A 17,190-nucleotide genomic window follows, 5' to 3' on the forward strand; every position below is an offset into this window, starting at 1 on the left:
TTTGTACCCTCACTATAAATGCTATTACTACGCAACTACCGCTTCTAATTACGAGTTCTTTTAGAATGATGGATCTACTTAATGAATTCAGCTTCTAAGAACTGTATTTATATGCCTATTTGACAATTTCCCTTTGAGTCTGAATGAATCACAGGAAATGGAGAGGTTTACTGAGAGTGTGGGGGGAATTTGCATGCTACTGTCCGGAAAAGTGGTAACAATCTACAGTATAGGATATGGAAGAGTGTAAATAGTAGTTGTATTTTGTTCTCCAAACATATCTTTCTCGGGCTAATACATGTCGTGTATTGAATCATGTTGTATTAAGACGTATCACACTGGAATTAGCTTGTCGAATGACTATATTTTACAATGGCGATTCAGAGGATCAACTACTAGATTTAATGCTCTAAATTTACAACATATCAAAGACCGAATGAATGAAAGAATACATTATTATCTCTATGCAGCAACATGACAATGACATCCCACCTTTGAAAATATAATTTGAGCAACATCACAAATATTGTGTATCTATTTAATTCAATATATCGGGGATCATTTTCCTATATTGATGTGCATCTCATTTGGTTAACATTTGAGACGTGTGTTGCACGTGCGTGCTTACTAGTAGTGTATAGTATAAAAGAATTAGATGAGAGATTTAAGAAATTGTTGACTTGATTAAAATTGGGTGATTCAATTCTAATTAGACACCTCAACTGATCGTGGGGCCTTTTAACCTATGTTCAAATTGGCCCTCCCACAATTAGATCGAACATGCTAAAATGCGTCAATCAGACGGAAAAATAAGGCCAGCCGGCCGCTGCCTAGCACGCGCCTTCTCAGAGTCAATCGATTCGCGAAACCGCCACGGCCCCACCCCCACAATCCACTCCGATTCCATCCACGTCTCCTGTATGGGATTTCTCGACTGCTCGTCCGAGTCGAATTCGGTTCTCCCACTTGTTTCAACCGCCATGACCCTTGAGCTATATAAGCAGGCCCCTGTTCCGCTCTAGGAGCACAGCCTGCGACGCTCTCGTAGTCAATCAAATTACAAACCAGCGTCCAAGTTCGTCCGCTGGTGTACGCGCAGCTAGAGTAGGCATGGCCACCGCCGTGAACGAGCACGTCCTGCTCAGCCAACCCGACAAGCTGGTCCTGCTCGCCGAGATCCCGGCCGCAGACTCGTGCGGCTCGTCGCAGCCCGACGTCACGTTCCGGCTGCTCGTCGAGCAATGCAGCGACTACGGCGGCGGCCCCGTGGACGTCGACACGATGGAGGACGTTTCCTGCCGCGTGCCGCTCCGCGACCTGGGCCGCCGGGGCGCCGCGGACCGGGCGTTTGCGGGCCTCGTGGCCAGGCTCGACAACCCGATGCTGCGCCCGGAGGTCGCGACGGAGGCCCGGAGGGCGGCGGAGCGCGTCGGCGCGAGGCGCGGCGCGCTCGACGAGCTCGGCGGCGTGGAGTTCCGCCTCCGTGTCGTTTTCGTCGACGATGACGCGTCCGAGGAGCCGGCGGCGTCGGACGAGGACGAGAGCGGGAGCGACATGGAGTTCGGGGAATTCGACCTGAGCGGCGCGCGGAGCCTGCACGGCCAGCGGGCCGTCGCCGCGTACGAGGAGGACGAGGACGGCTGCAGCGCCCAGTTCATGGTGCGCCCGTACCGCGCGGGGGAGGGGGCGAGCCTGCTGCTGTCGAGCTTCGAGGCGCGCTCGGACGGCCCCGAGCTGACCGAGCAGCACGAGCTGACGTCGCATGACATGCGCCGCCTCGTGCACCTGGCGCTGGAAGGGGGCGCGAGCATGGAGGACGACGAGGCCTACCAGCGAGCGCTGGCCGGCGGCACGGCCGTGTCCTCGGCGTCGCGCGCCGCCATGGTCGACCAGGCGCTGCAATCCGCGAGCCACCAGCAGCAGCGGTCCAAGTCACCGAGCCCGATCTTTCCGATGCGCTCCGGATTCTGATGCCTGACGGATTGGAACAAACTTTCCTTTTTACGGGTCTTTTGGTTGGAACTTGGAAACCCCCACCGTGTAAAGTTGGAATACTATTTTCTTTTATTAGGGTCACAAGTTGGAAATTGGAATACTCTTGTGTGTAATGGCTCGCAACCGCTCGATCACATTGTAACTGTATGACTCTATCGAGTGACGACGTTTTTCTTAAGAGAGAGAATTATGTGTGTTCTAGCCATCGAAGTTCAATTATTTTCATTACAGGAAAAAAAGGTGGCTGCTTCTTACTCCCACCCTTCATAAATATAATATGTTTAAACTTTTCCTAAATCATATATATATATAGACACATTTTAGTGTGCTTGTTCACTCATTTCAATGCAGGTAGTTCATATTAAAAGGGAGCACGTGCTCCCAGGAGCAGAAATTTCTGATATTAAAATATCAAAAACAACTTATATTTGCGAACGGAGGAAGTGTTGGTTACCTTATCTTACGTACAGACACAATATTATATGTGTATTGCATCAGCCGTTGAAAATTTCATGTTTACTACGGTACGTGCTTGCAAAACTATCACAATGGACACTGAGGCAGAGGTGGCGTACACTCAACAGTAGTATGACAGGAAACGAATCAAAGAGTGACAAGATACATAAGCTGCCTAGGAGACAAGTGAAAACTGTCAGAAGAAATGAAGCTGCAAACAGCATAGATTTTAAAATACGACATGCGCTGTTTATACAAACTGACTAGATTACATTTCTGGCAACTGTCATATCGCCAGTAAAGAAAGGTCGGCACAATAACTTAGAAAACCTGTAAACCTCACACAGCACCAAAAGCATCATCACTACAGATTGTACACGCAAAACAGAACAGCATAAAGACCCGATTGCAGTGGATTCCAAAATATACATGGCACACTGAACTAACGGAGAAAGGCAAAAGTCTAAGAAAGCAGATAACTGCGTCAACCAATTCCGTACCACACTAGCACTACGTTGGGGTGGGGTTGAGCTTGAGCAGAATGATGTCCATCTGACAGCTACAGTCGCATCATTGTATAACCAGCGAGACCTGCGTGTAGAAAGCTCTTTCAGTCGAGTAAACTTCTGCAGCAAATGTCAAACATAAAAACTACTCCAAGTATGAACCTTGATTCGCTCATCGTGGACCAATGTGTTACTACACTAGTCACCTAACTGCTTTTGGTAATTGGAAAATTTCTGGAGTTATTCAATACTGAAAGGTACCTTATAAAACTTCACAAAAGAGGATCTTAGGAGTCATGACTTAAAAGGTGTGTCTTTTGTTATTTACACGATAAACATAAAAACATGGTTAATGATTACTAGGGTTAAAGGATTTAGTAATGCCACTGCCAACGATCAGAATAGATCTATTTTCACACGACGACGTTCTACCAAATAAAAGGAGATTGCGAATAATGTAGGAATTGTTCAACAAGGTCATGTGAGAACAATGATCCAACTTTTCAGCAAGGTTTCGAGTAGCAATTCAAGTCAATATGCCCATATATCAAATTACATTAGGGCTTTGCAGTGCCCAATATTGAGACATTACCTTGGTATTTACACAACTAACTTCGACTCAAGTGCGGCCGCAACATTTGCATCTCCAAGGTCCTGTTTTCATTACATAAAGCTCATCATCTCATATCATGGAACACACATTATATATAAAAAATGGAGTACGAGAGTACCTCCATCCCCCATTTGATGTAGTCAGGTGATTCGCAAGCCTTGTATTCATCAACCAGACCCTCTATAATTTCTCGAGATTCATCAAATTCAGAGAGATCATTGTCCTGCATATTGTGGCCAGACAGATGATCAGCATATAAGGATAAGCTTCACACAATAATATGTAGTACTCCAGGGTATGTCCTAAGAAAATCACGTGGGTGGTTATGTTACTGGAGGAAAATAATATAGCTTCGATTTCCAGTCAGCATTACATAAAACTGCTAGCAAAGTGTCTTTGTTCTGTGTTATCAAAACAGGCTTTTGATCTTGAACAATAACATCGAGAGTTTCAGGTGCAAAGTATTTATAAATTCCACAAGCCTTATAACATTTATACCAACTTAAAAGTAAACAAATTCGAAACAACTAAGAAAAAATGAAGAAATATAGCGTTCTTACCGCAAACATCGGGAACTTCCTGTAGTTGTCAAGAAAGGCTTGCTTTTTCCTCAGCTTTTCATACTGCCCCAGACATTTGCTGAATAAGTGACGGATGCTAGTATGATTTGCTAACATCAAACCACTAACCTGTGGCAAAACATTGTTTATTAGAATGCTAGCATTAAAAAAAATACACCCTCTGTTCCCAAATGTAAGACATTTTTGCAGTTCATCACAAGAAAGAAAGATCACTTTACCCTGTGGGTGGTTTGAACATATGGTGATTTTCTTGACAATGCAACCTGTAGCAATTGAGATGCTCATAAATTGAAGTGTCAAGAATTTAAACTGAAATTTGCTCTAGTTGGGTGCTCACCTGAATGCTTGCAGGTCCCCACTCTACGAAGTTAACAAGCTTCCTTTCACGTATCCTTTGTAGGCTCTCATGGACCTACATACATGAGATGATGAGATGACCAAAGTTAAGCACCAAAGAATAGATAAATCAACAGGATACATAAAAACCATCACTAAGCTCCAGTTAATTGCTACTGGTCAATAAACATCATGATGAAAACCTACAGTGCTACATGTTTTTCAGGAACTTCTGATATTGAAATGGACAGACAGGGTTTGCTTCCTATGAACAAGGCAATGTGCAGTGCAAAGCCAAAGACATAAATTTTTACCTTTTGACTGTTTTATGTGAATGCATAGTGCCACAATTGTTAATATCATAATTAAGTTGGCATACATAAGCATTGCGCCAGTAAATCCATTTGACAGAACTGTACCTGTGTTGGGTCCACCTCTCCTTGAATGATGTTAAGTATGGAGATGTATTTAGCCTGACTAGCTTCCTTGGTACGAGCGTAAGATGACACCATTATGTTCTTTGTCTGTAAGATAAAATAGATAAAGGTTCAAACTCATGAAGACAAAGGAGATTAGAAAGCAACCTGGGGCAGGGGTAATATTACCTGCAGAAGTCGTCTCATAACATCTAATACTGTCGTCTTGCGTATCATGTTAACCTGCGGTGGCACACACAATCAAATCAGGTCAAGCATTTGTCACCAAAAAGGCAGAAAACAAAAATGTAGCAAGTCTGACACAAATACACTGGCCCTAAATTTCAGTCAAGCCAACTAGAAAGTTAATAAGTACAGAAGATGTAAATTCAAAGTGTAACAACTGGGGATGCAAAGTTACCTGTCGTTCAACGGTCAATGGAGTATAACCTGTCATAAGAAAATGGCACCTTGGAGTAGGAATCAAGGAGGCGAGAAGGCCAGCCAGATCATTATTCATATATCCAGGATACCTCAAGGTGGTTGTGCTTGCAGACATAACAGTGGAAACCAAAGAGTTTGTTTGTGCAAAAGTAGGATTTGCTAAATGAAGACGTTCAACGGCAATTCTGTTAAGAGCCGTATTGTCAAGAACAACCACACAGTCAGCATTCAGTGTCAGCCGCTTCAGAGTTAAAAGGGAGTTGTATGGTTGGACAACAACATCACTCGTTTCCATCTGGTTTGGAAAGACACTATATGTCTGTACAAGCTTCTTACTGTATCGATCATTTAGGGTCTCCAGCACATAAGAACCCATACCTGAGCAAGGGCAACATGGACTGCATTAGACAATTAAACAAAATACTAGTGTATAGTGAACAACATGATAGACACTCTTGCAATACAGCTATTAACAAAGAACTAAGAAGGAATGATAAAGTGAAAGGGAGGAATCAAACTACGAGATCCAGTTACCTGAACCAGTTCCACCAGCAATGGAGTGGCATAAAACAAAACCCTCGAGGCTATCACTTCCATCTGCTTCTCGATCTACCATGTCCATGATATCATCAACGACTTGTTCGCCCTAAAATTTGAGAATAGGATAGAGCATTAATCTAAAAGGTCTACTGGTATCTGAAATGCAAAATGCACAATTGGCTTATGGATGACACAATAGAAAACATGTAAACTTTGGTAAGCTTATAGTAACAATTATAAGTCTACTGGATGAAAACCAAGACACAGAGATGCAACTGCACCTGATGATATCCGCTAGCCCAATTGTTTCCGGCACCACCACCATGCTCAGACAAATATATATTCTCGTGGTTGAATAGGTTCTTGTACTCGCTGTTCTGTATTCCATTGATCACTCTTGGTTCTAGATCCATAAGAAGAGCCCTGGGTATGTAGTGCTGATCATCCGCCTGGTAGAAAAAAACATCCTTCCTGTCTCCTCCCTGCAGAGAAAACATCTCTATGACTCTCATCTTAACCCAGCTACAAGCATAGGCAAGATACATGGAAACAACAGATGATGCATCCATTGATTTTGTACAAAAACAGAAGTACTTGGATACCAGGTTCACTCTGGCATAATCAAGCATCTATATGACCCTCGTGCTAACCCAGCTACCAGCATAGGCTCTATAAATGGAAACAACAGATGGTGCACCCACTAATTTTAAACGAAAGCATAAGTAGCGAAACACTCGGATACATGGTTCACTTTCTGGCATAATCAAGACGCACTCTCACCAAAGTATTTCTCAAGGTTCTCAGATGCTGTACCAGTTGGGTTTAGCATGACTTATATGTACACTCATATGTACCAAACGCTTTCTTGTTACTGAAGACACCCTGCATTTAATCCTATAAACATGCATTTTGGCACTGTGCCTAATTCATGAATAACAAAACTCCCTTCAGAAACGACTATTAAACTCCAAATCAAAACTAACAGAAGCTATTGTGTCGACTGAAATCTATTAAGGTTCACCTTTTCGGGTGAGATTGTTCAATTATACTAGCATTGAAGTTACAGGCCTACCAGGTTCGCCATTTCACTAAACCCTGAAACCCATAATAAAAGGCTAAAAACACCGTGCCGCAACGAGGAACAGATCGAACACGCCGCGGCGCTCGCTGAACCGCAGCAATTGGCCGCGGAAAACGGCCACCACCGAACGAGCAATAGCGTCGGGCAGCCGGATCGGGAGACGAGAGAGGGGGAGAATAAGAAGAAGGCGTGCGGCGAGCGCGAGGGCGGGGGCGGACCTGCGTGGCGAAGTCCTCGAGGAGTCCGTCCTTGCCGATGCCGTGCTCGAGGCAGAGCTGCTTCCAGAACTCCATCCCGATCTGGTTCCCGCATTGCCCCACCTGTATCGTGATGATCTCGCGCGGCATTTCGTCGTCCTCCTCCTGCTCCGGCGGCGGCGGATGCTACGGCTAGGGTTACCGCGGGGGAGGGCGGGGGCGGAGGGAGACGTGGGGCTCGGCCGGCGGCGGCGGCGGCGGCCTAGGGTTTTGGGGTTGCTTCGTTTGGGCGCAAGGGCTGGCTGAGCCGTCCACCAACTGCGAGTGCCGTGGAGTGGAGGCGCTGGAGGGAAGTGGCGTGGTGTGGTGGGGGGTGGAAGCGGGAGGTGACGAGACGGAGAAACAGGAAGGGGAGACGGGGTTTGGGGGGTGGAAGTGGAACAAAATGCGAGAATGCGCGCAAATTTCGAATTTTCAGGTGCGCCGGATTCCTGGGATTTTTTCGCCAGAGTATAATGGGAAAGGTGGATATCAATTAATATACCTATTTTTCTTCGTTATAATCAAAAAGTCAATTTTCCTGGTCCTATGGATCTGGATCCAATGGTCATCATCTTCCTCCTACCCCACTCAACGGGTGGTCTTCTTTGTCCGCGAGCAGCATTGCTACCGCATGGCATCACCGTCTACCTTGATCAAGCCCCTGCCACTGTCGATCATAGTGCCGCAGTGCTCATCCCCCTAACATCAGGGTCCAGGGTTCGTTCCCTGCCACCAGTGGCCTACTAGCATTAACCCCTACCCGCTACATCGACGAAGTCTCATTCCTCAGCCACCAATGTTTGTTGTTCTCATGTCGTCGTTTGTTTAGCATGGTTACCACAACCACTTTGGCGAGGTCTTATTCATAGGGCATGCCAGTGTCATTGTTTGTCATGTAATTGGCATTTGTTTAGCATGGTTACCACAACCACTTTGGCGAGGTCTCATTCATAGGCCGTGCCAATGTCATTGTTGTATGAATCTAGAATAACTAAACAAATACTCGCGCCCGCGTCTCAATCTCAACGCCCCCGCGTCACCTAGCTCGGGCGACACGGGGGAACCTAGCGCCGCCGCCACAAAGCTCTCCTCCCCCCACTCCTCTGCATCGCCGCCGCCGGAGGGGCCGCCGCGAAGCCCGCGCGTGCCCCAGGGAGGGTGGCGGCGGGATGTTTTCTCCTCTTCCGCAGCGTAGCGCGCGCGGCGGCTGCATCTTCCCGGCGGCGCGGGCGGCTGGCGGGGTTGCGGGGACGGCGTTCGCGCGGGGAGCGGCTGGATCCTGGCCGGGCTTGGCCGGATCTGGCTTATCCGCCCTCGGTGGCTGCGGCGGAGTGGCGCGCGACGCGTCGGCGGGCCGGTGCTCGGCGGCTTCATGGAGGGGTTGTTGGCACCGGCGAGGGGCTGCGGCGGGCGGCGTGCATCGACGACGTGGTGCTTGGCGGCTCCATGGTGGAGCTGTGAGCGCTGGCGGGCATCGAGGGCTGGCATCCGGGGCGGCGGCCCGGGAAGGTGGTTGGCGTGTCGGCGGTTGTGGAGTTCGCGCGGGCGATGCAGCGGCCGCGGTGTGCTGGTGGTGGGAGGCTCGTCCTGCCTGTCTAGGCAGCTCGGCGACGGCGGTTCTTCGGCAGGTCACAGCTCCGGCGGCTCGGGCTGTGGCGTCTGCGTGCTGCGTGGTCTTTGGATCACCAGATCTGGCCGGCGGGAGGATGCGGGGTGGCAGTCTGCCCTTCCCTGCCCGGAGGACGTGCATCAGTCTTCGTGCTGGTGGTTTGCCGTGGTTGACTCGACAGCAAGGCGTGGTGGTGGTCCCTGCACGGTCATGGCGCTGTGGTTGTGCAGGGGTGTGCGGGTCAGTGGAGTTGCTTGCGTGAGAGTGGTGGTGTCGATGATCCGAGCGAAAGCTTGGCCGGTTCTTGCTGGCCGGCGGCGGCGGCGCCCGTGGGCGTCGCTTTCTTCCTTGGAGGCGGCGTCGAGGTGATTTGGGCATCCTTCACTCTCGGGTCAAGATCTTTGGGCGAAAGTCATGATCCTTAGGGCGGTTTTCAACGAGCGGTGCTCTTCGGGTGTTGCGCTGGACTAGGTCGGTGCGAGGCTTGTAGCTTTCTCCTGTGATGCTCGTCGGCAAAATCGGAGCTGCCATGTTCTCGACGTTGCGGTCGACTATTTGGCGTTGCTTTGTTGTTCGGTGCTACCTCTCGACGGTTGTGTCGTGATTTTGTTGGTAGCCAGGTCGTTCGTGTGTGCCCTTTGTAGGGTTTGTAATTTAGGTTTTCGTCCGGTTTTCCTCTAATTAACCGAACAACTCTCTTCTTCTTAATCAATAAAAATGGCAAATCTTTTGCCTTGTTTCAGAAAAAAAATGTCATTGTTGTCGTGTAATTGGCAGCTCTGCCGCACATTTCAACGACATTTGAGACTGAGGTCGACTATGTTAAAGAAACACTTAGCCGGCTGAGCTGAAGAATAGATCGGGATAAAATGGTCGCATTGTTGGGATAAATGATTGCATTGCCTCGCTTTATTTTTATCCTATAAAACTGGGTCGTCCCCTCTATAAAGAAACTTCTATTGAGGAATGGGCGATACTTACAAAAGCCTCTTTTGTGTTTTTATAACTTCTTTTCTTGGTGTAATAACATTTATCGTGCTTGTCATTTTAATTTAAGATAAATATATACTCCCTCCGTCCTAAAATAATTGTCTCAAGCTTAGTGTACAACTTTGTACTAAGACAGAGGGAGTATTTGTGCAAGTAAATCAATTATGGACAGCTTACGGTGTGTTTCTTTAAAGTAAATATTAGTAATTACTATGTTTTACAAAATCAAGTCCACGTGTTATAACTATATTTTTTGTAATCAATGAATATTTTTCGAAGATTTTGGTACTTATGGCACGACAACTTGCACCAAATCTGCATCCAAAAAACTAGAGTATATATGGCGGTACTTAAGACAGCAGAGTTTCGAGTCCTTCAACCTGCAAACTTCTTTTCAGACATCAATTGAGCAGTCTTAAAAATACATTGCGGCGAGAACGCCGATTATTTGAACAACCCTGGCTAGACTTACACTCAATAGGTGAAACAACAAAGAAATGAAGGCAACAAGAACCAAATCACCACCCCATGACTAATAATATCTGAACACGCTACAAAATGTGTAACTATTTTTTCCCTGGGTACCATGATGTGGCACCAGCAGGCTGCAAAAGCTCCTTGTATGGCTAGGGTTGCCGATCTCGTTGCGGGGAAGACAGCAGGCTCGTGATGAAACTAAGGACCTTCAAGAGCGGCTGGGGTGGATGATTTGGCTCACGCTCCTGCCCGTCTTTAGGCTGCAACTGGTTCATTTACAGAATGAGAGACACCTGAATTAACCTGTTGGGAAAGAAAGCATGGCTTACAGCTGTTCAGAGTCATGCCTGAGAATTTTTCTAAGCGGCTGAATAGTTAACACATCGATCTGTACCTTGGCCGCTTTGAAGAGTTCGTCAAGGACTTCGGATAACGTTGGGTGTGCATGAACAGCAAGCTTAAGTTCCTGCAATGGCGGAGGCCATTGTGTTACTATAAACTAAACTGCTAGGCAATGGAGGGGAGTAAAGAAAAAAATATCAGCTATACTCACTTGTAAACGAGTTCCTAGGGCAATGGCATTTGATGCCTCGTGGATGAGGTCAGCAGCATGCAAACCCAAGATGTGAACACCAAGAATTTCTCCCGTGTCAGGTCGGTAGATCATCTGCAAAGAGGGACAAACATTGTCAAACTCAAAATATGACAGTGGATGCAAAACTGTGATCCCCTAGAGCAAGGTCTGAAAACAATGCAACAAGTAGAAAACTTTATGTTAAAACAGAATCACCTTAGCAATTCCATCGCCTTCATTTTCTGCCAAAGCTTTCGTGTTGGCCTTAAAGCTGGTCTTAACAACACTGACCTCAAATCCTTCGTTATCAGCCTTTTCTCTGGCTTGCGGCTGCAACATATTCAACACACCCAGTCAAGTGTTTTTCTCTTTTCGAGATATGGTACATATCAAGTGCAGTAACAGAATGCATTAAATTAGTTTTAAAGAAAATATATTAAAAATGTTTTTTTAGTACAGATGGAAAATGCATGAACAACACAGAACAAGGAGTTAAGATCCTCGACTTACCTCTGTCAGCCCAACCATACTGATTTCTGGATGAGTGAAACAAGCGGCTGGGATGCTTAAATGGTTTAGAATGTGGTCCCTCCCAGAGATTTGCTCAACGACTACATATTCATAGAATTACACATTACACAACTATAGCAACCAGCACTCATAGGAGCAACAACACAAATGCATGTATCAACAACTTCGGAAGTACCTGAGATTCCCTGTGCACTGGCAGCATGGGCAAGCATGAGTTTACCATTCGCATCTCCAATGCAAAATAAATTCGGTACCTACAACATATCATATGTTAATATCCAAACGGGCCATTGGGAAACAATTGCCCAGTGTAACAATTTGTTTATGCAACATACCACATTGCCATCAGCATCCGTGACTTGCATCCGCTCATCAACAGGAATAAAACCACGCTGTGTAACAACATTAATCTGAAGAAAAAACAAATTATATCCACGGCTAATAAAACTGCAGCATTTTCTTCTGATAGCTACACTTTCAAGTACTCACATTTTCCAAGCCAAGCCCGCTGGTGAATGGTGCTCTTCCAGTGGCTATAAGGGCTGCGTCCACCTACACACACAAATTTCCGCTCACATAAAAGCCATTGTCAAAGTGCAGCAAATATGTTGTTTATATTTCCTACTTACATGAATGAGCTAAGCAAGAATGGTCATAAATAGTTGATATATTGGCAAGTGTGGAGTGGAAGATATGTAGCAAAAATTTACTCGATTAAATCATCCATCACAAGATGATAGAAATAATCAAAGTGTGCATGTGTTGTACCCTAGTAGAAACATAGCCAGCAGAACTGCAATTGTAACACCTGCGTAAAAGAACAAAAATATATTTAAAACGTAATTTACCTCAAGGGTTTCTTTGTGTTCCTTCGTTTTGGCATCAATGAGCTCAATCAACACAGGCTTTCCATCCTTTGCCGGAGTAATCTTGAGGCAAATGCATCAACAATTCAATATACATATGATGGATGATGAATCTATTTTATCTAAAGATTCTACTGTGTGAGAAAAGTTAAGAGTGGATGATGAAATCAACCTTGCTTGCAAAAACACCAGTGTGATAGTCAATTTTCCTTGTATTGATAAGGACTCTCTGGGCCAATTTTGCGATTTCAGGATCAAAACCAGGCATCAGCTGGTCAAGAGCTTCAACAAAGGTAACCTGCTCGATCAAAATTGTGTAACTTTAGGCCATACATTACAATATAATCAGCATACACCTGTAAGCAGCATTTGGTCCAAACATTTTGCTACAATATCTAACAGAATCCTCAAGCACTTTCTGAAGTCGAATATGTGTGAGTATCTGCATGCCGGTAAAATAATAATAACATATGCAAAGCAGAAGGTGTAACAGATCCACTGATCCAAGAAATAAAGATGCAAATGATAGGAATCTTTTGCAAGTAATCATGTAACCAGTAATCATGTTTCTGCATTGAAGTGACTGCATGGGAACACTATCAGATAAACACAGATATTCCTAAAACATGATTAAATCCACTCTTTCAAATTTGTTGACAGCAAGAACTTTCAGTTACCTCGCTTCCTAGAGCTGTGTACACATCGCTGAATTCAAGTCCAATATAACCACTTCCAACAATAGCTATCCAGTCCGGAACGGATTCAAGTTTTAATGCATGATCACTAGTAAATACAGTCTTGCCTGCACAATAACAAACAGTATTAGAGAAATAAAATAAGAAATGATAATCAATACAAGCGCTAGCAATAAGTGTCAAGATTCGTGCAATGGAGTCGACAATTGTTGGAAATGGTTACAATTTTTTTTGTATTATATCTTCCTTCGTATCACTTAGAGAAACAAAATGTACTCCACTTGAACTAAACTCCAGGACAATTGGAACATCACAAAAAATTTAAAAAGGAAAAACTGCATCAACATAAGCTACCACAGCTAAATAGTATTTAAGTGTATATGAAAAATGGTCATTGTACTACATTATTAGAATAGCTTGCATGTCTGTTTTCTGTTCTTAATTTGCAGGTTGGAGTTCAAACGAAATTTTTAATGAATACAATAAGTATGGAAAAAGATTCTGAATATCAAATAGGTAGTGTAATTAATCTAGAAGAATGATCCATCAAGAGAAGAATCAGCACTTACCGTCAATTTCTATGCCCTTGGGAACAAAAGGAACTGATCCAGTGGCAATGATGATGTTCTTTGCAGTGATTTCTTTTTCTGGAAAACCAACTTTTCCGTATCGTACCTTTTGCTTTCCCTGATCACATCATGGATGGAAATAAGTAAATCAATAAACGAAATTCTGATGGTTCGAATGCATGCACTATTCTATGACAATTCCTGCATGGTAGGGCTGTAAACATACAACAACAAGAAACCCATTCAATCCCAAACATGTTGTGGTAGGCTAGAGTTGAAATGAAACCCATACGATTTCGAAACCTAGTTATGGTTCTGGTACGTGGATATCTAACTTCCATGCACCCCTGTCCATGCTATCACCATAAACAGAGCCACACATATTCCATGCTATCACCATAAACAATAGATCATGCTATATAATTTATAACCCAACTGGTTGAATCAAGCAGTTGCGGCTTGCAGTCATTATATATGCCTATCTCGGACATTCAGTGGCTCCAAAACTAGCTAGAACTTGGCTTTCCTTCAGCAATCAATGCAAAGTTTGGCGAAATCAACAAGCATGCATGAGACATGCAAATACGTTTCCAGATACAGTCATCAACCTTTTATGTCAGGCCTGTTTGTAGGATATGCAATCAAAAAACTTTAGCATATATAATTCTTCGGAAAGTGTTAGCTTACAAAGGTTGATAGAATTTGTATGCAATTAAAAAACTTCTAACTGTACACGCAGCAAGTAAATGATTTACAGAGGACATACCACAATTTTGCCAAATCCAGTTAATATATCCACTCCCATAGCCTTCATTGAATTAGTCAAGTTACTTCTGATTTTGGAGGCAAGATTATTTGCATGATCAGCAACAGCTTGTCTGTCATATCCAGTTGAAGAAACCTAATATAAGGCAGAATATGTTCAACGATTAATTGATTGTGCAGGACAAATGATGTAACATGGAAGAATGAAAAGGCAGCACATGCCGACAGGTAATGGCTGTAACTTGTAAGGACAGAGCATACTTCTGGTAAAATATACTAGTAAATTTAGGACAACTCACATGATAAAGGGCAACATAAACATATAGAAAACTCAAAGCATTGTGAAGAACAAATAAGGGAAGATTAATAGAATTGACATGGGTAATTTCTTAGAAATAGTTATCAAGGTTATATACACTCCATGAGATAAGTGTTAAACAGGCATGCTGAAACTCAAACTGTTTATCTTCCTATGCTTACTGTTGAATTGTTGACTTTGTGAACCTACTCAAAGACTCCTGATGCTTAGCATTTAGCAATATGCATGTATAGTCGTAACACATTCTATGACCTGTTCTCAACCCATCATCATTGCATCCAGTTATACCTGCAGACCCAGGGACTTCATGTGATGTTCATCATGAAGCTCTCTCATCCGACCACTGACAGCAAGAAGTGCTTTGGACGGAACACAGCCCCTGTTCACACAGGTCCCACCCACAACATCTCCCTCGATAATGGCGGTTTTCAACCCCTGCACCAATTGGACAACATATAAACATGAAGAAATGAGAAATAGTGATCGAAGCAATGTCAGACATACTTATAATTCTGTAAGCTTCTTTGCTTGTATGTTATAGAAGGAATTGAAGTTCAGAACAAAAAGGTGGGCATAGTTCTATTTCTCGGTTATATCACCAAATGTGGAGAAGGCAGACTAACTTCAACAATCCAATTACACTGCCAACAGGTCAACATCCAGTCCAAAGAGAACTGGATTTAACAGATCACGAGGAACCCTGCAGATACTGCATGAAATCCTCAAGCAAAAACATAGACATCAATTCACTATATTTAAACAGAATTCCCAGCTCCAGCACCGGTTGCTAATCGAAGCTCGCAAATTAAATGTGAGTTTTAGCACGGTATGAAGAGTAACGTGGTTTTAACTCTGAAGAGTTGACAGAAAATCATGAACACAAGGAGAAGCAGCACTGACCTCCTCCACGGCGTGGAGCGCAGCGCCGTGCCCACCGACGCCAGCTCCGATGATTACGAGGTCGTAATCGAACCCGTCGCCGCTCCCCGCCGCGCCGTTCGCCGACGCAGCCGCCCTCAGCACCGCGCGCCTGGTGGCCGCCGCGGCGTGCGAGGCCCGCAGCGAGGCGCACGCGAGAGCATCGCCCCGGAGCCCGCAGAACCGGATCTCGCCGGGCCGGCGCCCCGCCGCCGCCTTGGATCTGGCGCCTCCGCTGGCGATCGCCGAGGCGGAGGCCGAGGCGGAGATGGAGATGGAGTGCATGGCGAGGCGAGAGGCTGGCTAGGAGGCTCGCGCTCGGGGCGTGTGTGGTATGAAGGGGAGCGGGGCAAGCGCGGGCGGAGATGGCGAGAGTGGAGTGTGGCTATGCTGGCCTTGGGGGTTTACGCGAGGGGCGGAGGATTCGAAGCGGGGAGGAGGCGGAGGAAAAGAAGACGGCGCTGTGAGGTCGGGTCCACACGTCAGTGTAGGTAGTTACGGCGGGTCAAATGTTTGACAAGAAAAATAAGGCACTCTCCATAGCCGTTCGATGCGGTCCTCCTCTATCGCAACACCGGTGATGTTAGGCCAACTCGACCCCAAAATGTCCGTTTTAGCATGTTTTCGTCCGTTTGGGACGGCAATGGGTCGTTCATGTCTACTTGGAGCCGTTGGGTTGTCGGTGCGCCTAACGCGCGGCGGCACCTCAAATAATGTCGGGGTGAACGTGATTAAAAAAGCAAAAACTAGAATAAAATGGCGAAAAAAATAAAATAAACGCAAACATAAAAACATAAAACATAATTAAACATCACGGCCACAAAACGGCCTTGTTCCATAGTTCACATAGACATAATTAACATAAAAAACAAAACAAAAAAGCCGACCGCGCGCTCCTGCCGTGCCCGTCGATGTCATGGTCGTCGCCGTCTTCTCAGTGGCCGTCGTTGTCGTCGTCATCGCTGACGAGGTCGACGTAGGCCGGCGGCGTCCAGAGGTGGGACGGCGGTGCCTGGTACACGGGAGCTTGCTGGAAGGCGGGAGGTGCCTGCACCACCTCCTCCCGTGGCGACGCCTCGCGCTCCGGTGACCGCGGCGGCGTGGGGCACGAGTTCACGCCCCCCACGTCGTCGGCCATGCCCGGAGCCGTGCACGACCAGCTCCATGGCAGAGAGGGCCATCATGGTCTCCAGGCCCTCCCACTGGCGCTCGTCGTGCGTGTTCATGGAGTCTTCCATGACACGTTGAAGGAGCCGGGCCTCCTCCTCCTCTGTCATGAGAGGAGGAGGTGGTGGCGACGGAGAGGGTGACGGCGACGGCGCGGCGTGATGCCGCGCACCATCCTACGCCCGCGCAGTTGGGGAGGGCTCGAAGCGCGCGTGCGGCGCTCACCTGGCCGCCGCGGCCCCGACGAGGTGTCAGCGAACAAGGAGGCGCGCCGCGTGTCGTGCTCGTCCCGGAACCACATGCCCCAGAGGTCGGAGTCGACAACGTACCTGGGGTCGTAGTAGAGGTTGTCTGGCAGGAGGCGGTGGCGGCGTTCGATCTCCTCGCGGCGCGCTCGGCCGCTCGTCGGGATCGGCACCCGGTCGGCGGAGAGATGCCAGTTATTGGGAAGGTGAACGTCGCTCCAGGGGAGCGGCGTCCTCGTCTCCCAATAACGATAGCAA

General features: G+C 46.3%; 3 protein-coding genes across 4 annotated transcripts; 1 reads left to right on the top strand and 2 right to left on the bottom strand.

The window, feature by feature from the left end:
* The first annotated feature begins 213 nt into the window (after positions 1–213).
* LOC109767659 (uncharacterized) lies at positions 214–2,173 on the top strand. The gene has a single exon (XM_020326394.2). The coding sequence runs from the start codon at positions 1,111–1,113 to the stop codon at positions 1,969–1,971; it is 861 nt and encodes a 286-aa protein (XP_020181983.1). The 5' UTR covers positions 214–1,110; the 3' UTR covers positions 1,972–2,173.
* A 472-nt stretch (positions 2,174–2,645) lies between these two features.
* Positions 2,646–7,564, bottom strand: LOC109767657 (tubulin gamma-2 chain). The gene is made up of 12 exons (XM_020326392.3): positions 7,187–7,564; positions 6,169–6,369; positions 5,882–5,993; positions 5,325–5,725; positions 5,093–5,146; positions 4,907–5,011; positions 4,489–4,563; positions 4,370–4,414; positions 4,131–4,259; positions 3,689–3,793; positions 3,550–3,611; positions 2,646–3,042 (listed from the first exon to the last, which is right to left on the bottom strand). The coding sequence occupies exons 1-11, from the start codon at positions 7,313–7,315 to the stop codon at positions 3,558–3,560; spliced, it is 1,410 nt and encodes a 469-aa protein (XP_020181981.1). The 5' UTR covers positions 7,316–7,564; the 3' UTR covers positions 2,646–3,042; positions 3,550–3,557.
* A 2,606-nt stretch (positions 7,565–10,170) lies between these two features.
* LOC109767658 (dihydrolipoyl dehydrogenase 1, chloroplastic) lies at positions 10,171–15,982 on the bottom strand. Of its 2 annotated transcripts, none has more exons than XM_020326393.4 (15): positions 15,503–15,982; positions 14,891–15,037; positions 14,285–14,419; positions 13,519–13,636; positions 12,932–13,056; positions 12,427–12,552; positions 12,237–12,317; positions 11,878–11,940; positions 11,724–11,798; positions 11,564–11,642; positions 11,368–11,468; positions 11,074–11,187; positions 10,837–10,950; positions 10,678–10,749; positions 10,171–10,586 (listed from the first exon to the last, which is right to left on the bottom strand). In XM_020326393.4, exons 1-15 carry the CDS (start codon positions 15,803–15,805, stop codon positions 10,539–10,541), a joined length of 1,701 nt encoding a protein of 566 aa, XP_020181982.1. In that variant the 5' UTR covers positions 15,806–15,982; the 3' UTR covers positions 10,171–10,538. The 2 variants fall into 2 exon arrangements, with proteins under 2 accessions (XP_020181982.1, XP_040255602.1); XM_040399668.3 differs by having other exon boundaries at positions 10,171–10,549; positions 15,503–15,943.
* Between the last annotated feature and the right edge of the window lie 1,208 nt (positions 15,983–17,190).

The sequence above is a fragment of the Aegilops tauschii genome, chromosome 1 (assembly GCF_002575655.3).
Source record: "Aegilops tauschii subsp. strangulata cultivar AL8/78 chromosome 1, Aet v6.0, whole genome shotgun sequence".
NCBI classification, from domain to species: Eukaryota; Viridiplantae; Streptophyta; class Magnoliopsida; order Poales; family Poaceae; genus Aegilops; species Aegilops tauschii.